At 45.7% G+C, this 12,028-nt stretch overlaps 1 protein-coding gene across 1 annotated transcript in view; it reads left to right on the top strand.

Annotated features, from left to right (window-relative positions):
* The window catches only part of SCD5 (stearoyl-CoA desaturase 5), a 43,582-nt gene extending 31,554 nt beyond the window's left edge, over positions 1-12,028 (top strand). Inside the window, exons 4-5 of the mRNA XM_081925275.1 lie at positions 3,894-4,126; positions 9,180-12,028. Of these exons, the coding sequence (XP_081781401.1) occupies positions 3,894-4,126; positions 9,180-9,370 (424 nt within the window). The 3' untranslated portion in view covers positions 9,371-12,028. The remainder of the gene's footprint in view (positions 1-3,893; positions 4,127-9,179) is intronic.

The following is a 12,028-nucleotide window of genomic DNA, read 5'->3' as shown; positions in this document are numbered from 1 at the left end:
CATATAGGCACTGTCTAATTAAATTATATGTTTTCCTGAAGCCCAGTTTTAATAACTGAGGTGGTGATAAACCAGAAAAGTAAAGCTTTTGGTTGGCAATTTTAGTCCAAGGGCTCTCATGACAAATCTTGAGATACTAGGGGTAGTAGACCAGTAGACCAGTTCATTAATTTTAGCAGGTCTATGAGTAGGGCTGCCATGCATCCAGAATTTCCTGAAAATAGTGTCCCAAAATGGCTCAACAGAATTTCACTTTTTGAAATACAGCAACCCTATCTGTGAGTGAAACTTAGTAAGCCACAACCCAGACACTGAAACTGTTCAACATAGTTTCTGGTTAAGTTTTACTCAGATTAACCCCCTGAAATAATGTCTGTTGATTTCAGTGGGTCTGCGTCGAGTAGGCCTACCTATAGCATTGGCTACAACCCTTAGCATTTAACAGCCTTGACGAAACCAATACAACCACCCACCTCTGCTTTGCTAAGGGCTTGCACAGATTATTCTTTTTGTCAGAAATGCAGATCTGCAAGGGCAAGGAATTATGTGACCTGAGCCTGCAAATGTGATTTGTGTGATGATTATGATGCGATGCTGACTTTACTGTGGGTTTTACATGGCGCATTTGGCTGGCGAGCTGACAGCCAAACCCTAACTCCAAGAGATGTCGCATGCCAGATCTTTCAGGAGAAGGGTTGGAGCTCACCAGTAGAGCATCGGCTTTGCATTCAGAAGGTCCCATGGTTCAATTCCCAACATCTCCAGGTGGGTTTGGAAATCTCCCTTGTCCAAAACCCCTGCGAGCCGCTGCCAGTCTCTGTAAACAGTAGTTCCCAAATTTGGGGATGGACAGACAAAAAAGCATTCTTCAGAACAGCAGTTTCCAGTAAGGAAGACAATAACACAATAAAATTCAGAACAGTAACAATTTTATACGGCAAACAACCCTGTGATCTGCAGATGAAGAGCGGTGAATAAATTTAATTGAGAAATGAAAATTCGTTGCATTGCACATTTATTCAAAATTCAGTTTTTGTTGTTGTTTAGTCATTTAGTCGTGTCCGACTATACGTGACCCCAGAGCACGCCAGGCACTCCTGTCTTCCACTGCCTCCCGCAGTTTGGTCAAACTCATGCTGGTAGCTTCGAGAACACTGTCCAACCATCTTGTCCTCTGTCGTCCCCTTCTCCTCGTGCCCTCCATCTTCCCCAACATCAGGGTTTTTTCCAGAGAGTCTTCTCTTCTCATGATGTGGCCAAAGTATTGGAGCCTCAGCTTCAGGATCTGTCCTTCCAGTGAAAGGACAGATCTAGAAAGGCTTAAAGAAATTCATTGGGGAGTTGGGCACTTGTGAGCCTTTCCGCTGCAGAATTACTTTTCCTTTTCTTTTTCTTTTTGGCAATGCACTCTAAGCATTTGCATTAATGAGGAAGGAATCTGCCCTCATTGACACTAATTCTGGCAAATGACAATTGCTCTGCATGATGTTACTCTGCACAAATCAGCAGAAATTCTGAGACTGCAACGAAGCCCATTCCAAATGGCTGCGTGCAGCAAACAGCATTTTGGAGGGACACAAAGGTTCTGCGTTTTTTTGGGTTGCAGGGAGTGGGGTCAGTGGGGGGAACGTATGGGAAGTGAAGTCTGATGCTGGACATCTCCTAATACAGCCTTTGCTGATCAACCTGCTGGCTGGCGCTGACGGGAGATGAGTGCATGCTGGCTGGCGCTGATGGGATTTGTAGTCCAAGACTTCTGGCAAAGCTTCTATATGGGTTGAGCCAGTGTTTAGTTGCCATGGACTGGTTGGACACAGAGAAATGGTGAGAGGAACCAGATGGGGGAACCACCAAGGGATTCAACAGCATTAGGCACCATATGAAAACGTTTCTCTTTAAATAGTCATTTCGCTGGTTAACATTCTAGGTAAAGGTAAAGGGACCCCTGATGATTAGGTCCAGTCGTGGCTGACTCTGGGGTTGCGGCGCTCATCTCGCTTTATTGGCCGAGGGAGCCGGCGTACAGCTTCCGGGTCTTGTGGTCAGCATGACTAGGCCGCTTCTGGCGAACCAGAGCAGTTCATGGAAATGCCATTTACCTTCCCTCCAGAGTGGTACCTATTTATGTATTTGCACTTTGACGTGCTTTTGAACTGCTAGGTTGGCAGGAGCCGGGACCGAGCAACAGGAGCTCACCCCGTCGCGGGGATACGAACCGCCGACCTTCTGATTGGCAAGTCCTAGGCTCTGTGGTTTAACCCACAGAACCAACTGCGTCCCTGGTTAACATTCTATGTCATTTTAAATGCGTTTGTGGGGCTTCTAGGTTTGTTTTTGTTTTTATGATGTATTTTGTGATCTCAGTTTGTCTTTTTATGTTGCGAAGCACCCTGTGATCTTTGGATGAAGGGTGGTATACAGATTCAATAAATAATAGCAGTCATAATTACAGTCATCACTGAAGCAAATGAATGGATGTGAACTGGGTATTAAAAGTGAGAAGGTCACGAATCCAACTGGGCAAACCACTGTAAACTCTTTAGAGAACTTGGCTGATGGGTAGAATATAAACATTTTCCTGCCCACTTCACTGCTGGAATTTATAAACTTCAGTGGTTTTTATGCAGGAGAATAGGAATCGAGGGTAGGTGGTGCTGTGGGTTAAACCACAGAGCCTAGGACTTGCTGATCAGAATGTCAGTGGTTCGAATCCCCGCAACAGGGTGAGCTCCTGTTGCTTGGTCCCTGCTCCTGCCAACCTAGCAGTTCGAAAGCACATCAAAGTGCTAGTAGATAAATAAGTACCGCTCCGGCGGGAAGGTAAACGGCGTTTCTGTGTGCTGCTCTGGTTCACCAGAAGCGGCTTAGTCATGCTGGCCACATGACCCGGAAGCTGTACGCTGGCTCCCTTGGCCAATAAAGCGAGATGAGCATCACAACCCCAGAGTCGGTCATGACTGGACCTAATGGTCAGGGGTCCCTTTACCTTTTTAGGATTCAAAAGGGCAATTGGAATCAGAATTTTCAGAATCTGGAAATTTGTTGCCATATAGAATCATAGAATTATTATTTTTTTTAATGAATATTTATTAGCTTTTTCCACAATAGAACAAAATAAAAATAAACAAAAAATAGCATACAAAAATACCAAACTTAAAAACAGTTAAAAACACACACACATAAAATTTCAATTACTTAATTTCTTTTGACTTGTTTCTCAGACCTCCTCACACCTCCCCTTCTTGTATTCCAATTCAAATTATTAGCTCATTAAATCCTTATTACTTATTTCTCAACTTTAACTTAGTAATTTAACATATTATTATTTTGCTTTTTCTCCTTCATCCCTTTCCTCAATTTATTTTTGCTAACCTTACTTGCATTTAATTTAATTCATTTTAAAGTCCAATTCTATCTTATCCAAACTTAAACATCAATACTTATGCATCAATTCTTATTCTTAAAACATTTTTTCTAACGTCGACCAAGATTCCCTTCATGAATTTCCCAGTTTTCATACTAATAACAAACAAAATAAAAACTTTAAATTGTAATTATGAACCCTTTGGATTCCCAAACTCCACCCAAACTATAGAGCTGGGTGGGATCACCACGATCATCTGGGCCAACCCATTGCAATGCAGGAATAATAAAAATAAAATAATATTTGACAGCATTCCCCAGGATTTTCATGCAGGTTTCTCTTGAGACAAAAAGTAAGTTTGTCTCCCATTCTTTGGCTTTACACTAAATATATACTGCAGTCTATGGTTTACTAATTTGGCTTCTGTTACCTTCTATTCTCACTTGTCTGACTTGGCCTTCAGCAGCGTAGACCTTTTCCCCTCGTGCGATGCAGCCATAGACCTGTCACTGCTTTCCTTTCTCCGCAGGCACTATAAGGCTTCGGTCGTGCTGATGTGTTTCGTCGTTCCTACTATTGTGCCTTGGTACTTCTGGGGGGAGAGCTTGTGGAATTCGTACTTCCTTGCTTCAGTTCTGCGTTACACCATCTCTCTCAATGTTTCTTGGCTGGTCAACAGCGCTGCTCACATGTATGGCAATCGGCCGTACAACAAGAACATCAATCCTCGGCAGAACCCCTTTGTCACTATAGGAGCTATTGGTGAGTACCAAAAACAGTCTCCAGAGACATTTGGAACAGGGATGGGGAACCTGTAGCCCTCCAGATGTTGCGGGACTCCATCAGCCCCAGCAAGCATCCCTAGTGGTCAGGGATGGTGGGAACTGTCCTCCAACAACATCTTGAAAGCCACAGGTTCCTCATCCCTGATTTGTAATGATGGCATTGGTTTTTCTTCCAAACTTCTCTAGAAGTTACTGTTAAGTTAATTAAGCAACTATATGAACACCTTACTTCATGTTGAACTTGTTTCCTTCTCCCAAGACAGTTTTTCGGGTGGTTTTGCTTGAGGGCCTTCAGAGATTCAGGTTCCAGACCTGACTGTTTTTGCAACGTTTCATGGCTTATTTAGAATTGCAAAGGCGATGGGCAGCTCTGTCCCCATTAGTACTGGCTCCACAACCATTTCAGGAGGAGGATGAATTACAACTGCCTTCAAATGTTACCCAAATGGCTGCAGTGTGGAGACTGCAGAATGCCAGTTTGGTTAAGATGGGGCTCTACTGGCTTGCTGGATTACATGATACCACTATCTAATGCTAGATTTAGAGACTCAGCTATTAATCTAGCATTAGATAGTGCTATTGTGCAATGGTTTAGCACTGCAGTAATCCAGCCAGCCAGTAGAGCCCCATCTTAACCAGACTGGCATTCTGCAGTCTCCATGCTTAGAGACAGTTGGATGGCACCTTGCTCGCCTCCTTCTGGCAACTCCTGCAGCCAAACATATTGCTCTGCTTTCCTTTGGACCACATCTGTGAGTCTTATCATCTGGGCATCCCAGGTCTTCCAGACACACTGCCCAGGCTTGCACCCCAGAGAGGTCACTTTGGTACCACTAACACAGCAAAAACAACATATGAGGCAGCAGCTATGAGTTATTGTGATTCTCCAGCAGTTTGGCTTCACCCCCAGAAGCGGACTCCATTGTCCTTCGATACCGACAAATGCCAACAAATGCAGATGCCCCTTAATTTATTCTTGCAGTGCTACTGGACTCAATAGCACCAGCAGTCCTCCCAACGGTTCATTCAGCTGCACATTCTATTGGGCCAAATATGCCCCTACCAGCCAACAAATGCCCTTGCTGGAGTTTATGTAGGCCAGGCCCTACATTAAGAGAATGAAGGGATATAAATCAGAAATGCAAAATGGCAGCATCCGGAAGCCACTGGGGATGCGACGCTGCCTTCGTGCACATTCTGTCTCGGATCTCAAGGTCACAGATGCAACGGGAAGGTCACTGGAATTAATGGCTTGTGACCATGAAAGGCAACAAAGATCCATGGCGCCTTGAAAGACGATTGCGGCATAAGCTTTCATTTCACTTGGACTGAAATAAAGACTCACGGTGGTTGTATTGGTCTCTCTCCACCCCATAATAGAATAAAAAGCAAAGGCAGGAGGCAGGGGAGAGAAGTGAATGAGACTGCTGTTGCTGATCTTCCTGTCTTGGGAATGATTTATAAGGAGAACGGATCAATGAAGCTCCTCTGCTGCATGACCCAAGAGTGATTCAGGACAGAGCTAGTTTTGGGGTGAGGGTCTAGACCTGCTGACAGGCTGGGTCTCAACTGAAGAGCTGAAAAGTGAGGTGGGTCCAATTTGGATCTGGGGAAGAAGAAGAAGAAGAAGAAGAAGAAGAAGAAGAAGAAGAAGAAGAAGAAGAAGAAGAAGAAGAAGAAGAAGAAGAAGAATAGTAGTAGTAGTAGTAGTAGTAGTTTGGATTTGATATCCTGCTTTATCACTACCCGAAGGAGTCTCAAAGCAGCTAACATTCTCCTTTCCCTTCCTCCCCCACAACAAACACTCTGTGAGGTGAGTGAGGCTGAGAGACTTAAAAGAACTGTGACTGGCCCAAGGTCACCCAGCAGCTGCATGTGGAGGAGCGGAGACACGAACCTAGTTCACCAGATTACGAGTCCACCGCTCTTAACCACTACATCACACTGGCTGAAGGTGGATGTAGCTTTCAGGGGGCAAGGAATGGTTAGGAGAAGAGTTAAGCCCTCTTTTCTTGCCCACCACTTCTTTTCTTTAAATAAAGGTCCCCTTTGTCCATCCCACCCTCTTCCTGCCTTACAGGTGATCTAGGTCTCCACTCATCCGAGTTTTGCCTCACTGGGCTGACCGCCTTTCTGGCAGCACCCATTTTTGCTACTGCCCCCGAAACAGCTCAAATTGTTTTGAAACACCAGGTACCGCTTCTAATAATAATTCTACCCTTGCTCTCAATTACCGATCACGTCTCATACTTCCCCCCTTTGTCTGAGTTCATTCAGCCTTCTTGGCTGACGCTGATAAAAACAGCAATTAGCTGTCTATTCATTTAAGCCGAATACGGTGCTATTATCTTCCTTTCCCTGCTATCCTCAGTCCATAAAAAGACACCGCTCTTCTAAGGTCAGTCCAGAATAAGGAATCACTCGCTTACAATTTGATGGTGGCTGAGGTTGGCCAATCTGGCATTTGTCACCGAAAATTGGGTGGATGAGCTGGGTGGGCCACGTGGTGTGACCTAGTTTTGTCCCTCAGGTATGGCATCAACACAGGCTGGAGTTGTCATGGGGCAGGTGAGACATAGGCAGAGGAAGAGGAATTTTGGAGACCACCTCCCCCATCCTGACCTTTCCAGGGAGGAGGAAGAGGAAAACGGTATAGATTTACAACAGTGGTTTGTGGGCGGTCACAGCTCAGAGGCTGTCCTTAGAAACGTACTGGAAACCAGTGTAGATCCTTCAGGACCAGTGTTATTTGGTCCTGGTGGCTGCTCCCAGTCACCAGTCTGGCTGCCACATTCTGGATTAGTTGTAGTCTCCAAGTCATCTTCAAAGGTAGCCCCACATAGAGCACAATGCAGTAGTCCAAGCGAGAGATAACCAGAGCACGTACCACTCTGGAGAGACAGTGTGCAGGCAGGTAGGGTTTCAGGTGGCATATGTGATGGCCTGGGATTCCAATTCAGAGGCTGAACCAGAGGAATCCCAGCCTGCACAGGAGTCCCCGCCTCCAGGGCCGGCTGAACTGGGGCAAGGCCTAGATTCTGAGGAGCCTGCACCTGTGTCAGATCCTCAGGAGCAGGCACCAGGTGAAACCATTCTGGCCCCAGAGGTGCTTGAGGACTCAGTGCCTACAGGTGAGCCTCCCCCGGGGCCCAGTAACCCTTCAGCCTCTCCTGAACTGCAGAGGCTTAGGGCAGAGAGGCGAAGGGAACTGGTTTCTCCCAGGAGGAGTGCTCACCTTAAGGCCAGGAGAGGCGGGGCTCCTGGGGGCCGGGACCGCCCCTGGCCTTAGAGAAGATAAAGGTCAGTCAGCCCGGTCCCAGGTTGCAGGAGCAACGTCATCATTGAAGAGCTGTATCGGCCAGCATCCAGTCCTGTTCCTCCAGTGTTCCTGTTCCTTGCCCGGCCTCCTGCTTCTGACCTTCCAGCGTTCTTGTTCCCCGCCCGGCTTCCTGCTTCTGATCCTCATGAGTTCCTGTCCCCGCCCGGCTCCCTGTTTCGGACCTCGCCTCTCATCTTGCGAACTCTGACTACGGTAACAGTACCTTCCCCCCGGGACCAGCACAGCATACCAAGTAGAGCTGGGTCTGACTTAGCACATCACTGAGCCGTGGCAAGACATAACCTCAATCTGGTTTTTACAACAGAGTGTTAGATGAGTTGGTGTTGGGAGAGGTTTCTGTTGGCTTGCTGTCCTGGACCAAACATTTCCTAGTGGAGTTCAGTTTGACAATAGCAGTTCCCCCCCCCCCCTGCAGGGATGGAGGACCCATTACAATGGTCTGCTCCTAGAGGCTTATGAAATTCAAGGGATTCCTGAATGTCCCAAGGACTTTTCAGTTGGCATGTTGACTCCCTGGTCTCACTGCGAAATGGTGAGGTGGAAAAGGTCATCAGCATGATGACTCCTGATTTCCCTCTCTGGTGCTGCAGATCCAGATGGCCCCCTGGTTCTTAGGGGACCTCTGGAGAATGATGCAGACGTGACAACAGCTAAAGTGCGAAAGATTCAAGTTTTGTGAAGAAGACAACCAATCATAGGTGAGAGGACACTAAAGACAGCAAATAAAGCTTACTTCTCCACCACCTCTGCCAAAGCAGTGCTTTTCCAATGGGTTGTGGTGAATGGGCTGTTAAAAGCTAGATTTTGGAACCCTTCTGCTGTGACATGTTGTAGGGCACTTTGAAGGTTTTAATACTGTGCTAATATTGTTCTGGAGTAGGCATCCAAAGCACTTTTGAGTCGGTTGGTCTGGGATCAACTTCAGCTGTTGCAGCCAAGCTGGTGCCACACATGCGGCTGAGAGGGGAGTCTTGTTGTCTGGGCAGCTCAGGACCTCAATACACACTGCCCAGGCTGGTACCCCGGGGAGGTCACTTCTTTTTTTTTAATTATTAACAGGCCAATCAAATCACATTATTTCCAAATCACATTAGTTCCAAATTATACAGCCAGATTTTAAATTTTTTTGGGGGTACCCATACTTCAAGCTCCGAATGGGGGTCCAAGCATCACTTATATTGCTGCTTTAATTAGACAGTTCTATCCAGTTCTGTCCAGATAGTCTCTTTATTACTTTCTTGTGGAGGTCACTTCTGTGCTGCCAACACAGCCGTTTGAGTTCACCCCTGGAGGCAGACTCCATTGTCTCTTGAATCAGATGGATGCCAACAAACCCAACAATGTGAACAAGAGGAAGATATTCATCCTACTGTGTGTAGACTTGGCCCTTAACCATCATGGCTTGTAAGAGTTACCTGGGGGTGGGGGGCCCACTAGGTGAGTCCAGGATGTAGTAGATACTGCATTTTAAGATGGAGTAGTTCCTTTCTAATTATTATGAAACCAGCGATGTCTACGTACTATTTTCAAAATGTTGAAAAGGCACAGAAGTTTCTGCAATGAACTGTTTTCTAGCACACATTAAAGGTCTTCTCTTCTTTTGCTTCTGATCATTGGGGTCACCACCCACTTCTTTTTCTTCTCTACCGTTTGACCCCACTCTCTGTTCCTTCTGGGTTCTGTTTTCCAGGCGAAGGCTTCCACAATTACCACCACACCTTTCCGTTTGATTATTCAGCTAGCGAGCTTGGCTTGAACTTCAACCCAACCACGTGGTTCATTGACTTCATGTTTTGGTTGGGCTTGGTCACCGAGAGGAAGCAGGCTCCGAGGGAGATGATCCAAGCTTGCAAAGAGAGGGCTGGAGATGGCAGTTTCTGAGAAACAAAATATGTCTCTGAACATTGATGCTGCTGTATGTGTTGTTTGTATGTTTCTTCATTGGAGTGGAGGGTCTCCTTACCCCCCAATCTTCCCCTTAGGATGGAAGTAGTATTTTTCATTGATCATAGGCCAAATTAAAATCCTGGGTTAATTCCACCCTACTTTAATGCAGTGGTTTTTAAACTTCCTATTGTAAGGCAACACTTTACACATTAACACATCATCTTCCAAGAAAGTCCTGAATGCTGCAGAGGATTCCAGGGCAAGCAGACTTTCAGACCTTGATTTGCAAATTTAGCTTGTTTCCTGCATTTCAAGTGCACCGGCTGTGAATGCTGCTGTTTATCTACCCAAAACAGCACCTCCCTTGCAAAAGAAGGAGGTAGATTTGGAGGAATCCTGGGGTCTGCAGCATTTTCTTTAAGGGAGAAGCTTCCCCATACAGCCCTGTGGCGACTGAGCACGCTCAATGGCCTTGGAATGCCTTTTGAGTGACGGAGCATATAAATTGGGGTGAGAAATGGAATGGAGTGGCTGGAATCCACACTGCAACGTTATTGTCCAGGTTCCACAAGCCCAAGTATCAATGTGCATCTGATTTACTGAACAGATCAGTTTCTTACATAAACTCTAAAACTGGCTAGCAGACACGATTGAAGGTGGTTGCCAATACATATTCATATTTTACAGGCAACGAAGAGATAAGCTATTAGCACAAGGCCAGACACAGCAGAATCCCTTGCACTCTTAAGCATAAAGTCTCTTTCGTTGGGGACCATCAAAGCTCCAAGATGCACAACTTGCTGATGGATCTTTGCACAGAATTGTTTTAGTTGTCGCTATTTGTCGAATGACTGGGAGTCAGAAATCCTTGGATATGTTATTGCATATCACTCAGAGATCTAAGCAGTAGATCTTCACTTAAGTATGCTTTCAGCTGAAACAAGTCTCTGGCCTTCTGAGCCTCCACGTTGCTCTTTGTGGATTGAAAAGGTGCCCAAATATGACCACATCAATTAGTGGCTGGTCCAGTGGGTCAGAGCTGCACAGCTGCCCTCAGGTCACAGATGATGCTACAGCTTACCTGGACAAGGGTGGAGTGAAGTGAGATTGAGGGTGATGCTAACACTCCCCTATAGCTGTACATTGCGGCAGAAGATCAGTACTGCTAAGTACTTTGTCCTCATCTTCACTATCCATTCAAAGCAGTATTGTACTACTTTTAACACCTGTGGCTTCTCCCAAGAATCCTGGGCAGCTCTTGTTCCCCTCCCAGAGCTCCAGCAATCAGTCCCCCATCCAAGGGAACTCTGGCAATTGTAGCTCTGAGAGCAGAATAGGGGTCCCCTAACAACAGTGGGTGGGTGGCGCTGTGGTCTAAACCACAGAGCCTAGGGCTTGCTGATCAGAAAGTCGGCGGTTCGAATCCCCGCAACAGGGTGAGCTCCCATTGTTCGGTCCCTGCTCCTGCCAACCTAGCAGTTCAAAAGCATCTGAAAGTGGAAGTAGATAAATAGGTACTACTCCGGCGGGAAGGTAAACAGCGTTTCTGTGCGCTGCTCTGGTTTGCCAGAAGTGGCTTAGTCATGCTGGCAACATGACTCAGAAGCTGTACGCTGGTTCCCTCGGTCAGTAAAGCGAGATGTGCACTGCAACCCCAGAGTCGTCTGCAACTGGGCTTAATGGTCAGGAGTCCCTTTACCTTTAGCAACACTCAGCACCCTCATTAAACAACATTTCCCAGGATTCTTTCAGGGGAAGCCACGCCTGTTTAAAGCAATATGATATGGTTTTGAATGTAGAGTGAAGAAGGGGCCTCTGAATATAGCTTGTCCACCAATGTTGGCCTTCACGTTGAAGAACCCTTGATAGGTCCCAGAGGGTCTTCAAGGTTTCCCAGCAGAACACAGTTTGAAAACTACTGCTTTAGTGGAATTAAATCATGGATGGATATAGCCTAAATTCTTAGCTGTCTTAAGTACGGTGTTTCAGAAAGTTACATATTATTTAATATTATAGTTAAATGTAGTAGATCTTTTGACTTGACTCTATTGACTACGCCCAATAAATATGGCTGCAGATTGTAATCTCTAGTGCAATGAAGGAACTGGTTGTTCTTTAAAAGCATAGTTTGCGCAAGTGAATTGTTTTATTTGAAGTAATTCTGTCAACATTTTTTTTTCTTTTCCAGCGTTTCTTGTTGGCATGGGGGCTTAAAGGCACATGTGGGACTCGCCCACTGAGGAAGGCTTTCCCAATCAATTTTGAAAAGGGATAGATAGCTCCGTGTGTGCAAAGAAATGTTTATGTGAAATAAAAATGGAGGGATATTTCCGTTGATTCACATGTTTAAAGCAAACTGACTCAATCTGCAACCCCCTCAAATGTAAACTGTATTGGTTCAAATATAAGCTGTCCCCAAATATAGGCCAAACCCCTAAAATGAGATTACTTAAATCATGGGTTATGTATGTGTTAGACTGTGCTTCTGGTTCACACTCAGGTTTTATGCAAGTCAGATTTAGCTGAAAAGTGTGGCCTGTATTCAGACCAGTATAGCATACAGATCAGAGCATAATTAGCCTCCAGGTTTCACACTTCTCTGAATATTGCAGTACAATTCTCAGCTAAAAAAACAATACCAAAATGCATTTT

The sequence above is a fragment of the Podarcis melisellensis genome (genome assembly GCF_964234715.1).
Source record: "Podarcis melisellensis genome assembly, chromosome: 9".
In the NCBI taxonomy this organism is placed as follows: Eukaryota; Metazoa; Chordata; class Lepidosauria; order Squamata; family Lacertidae; genus Podarcis; species Podarcis melisellensis.
Note: the sequence above shows the minus strand (reverse complement) of the source record. Positions and strands in the feature narration are given on the sequence as shown.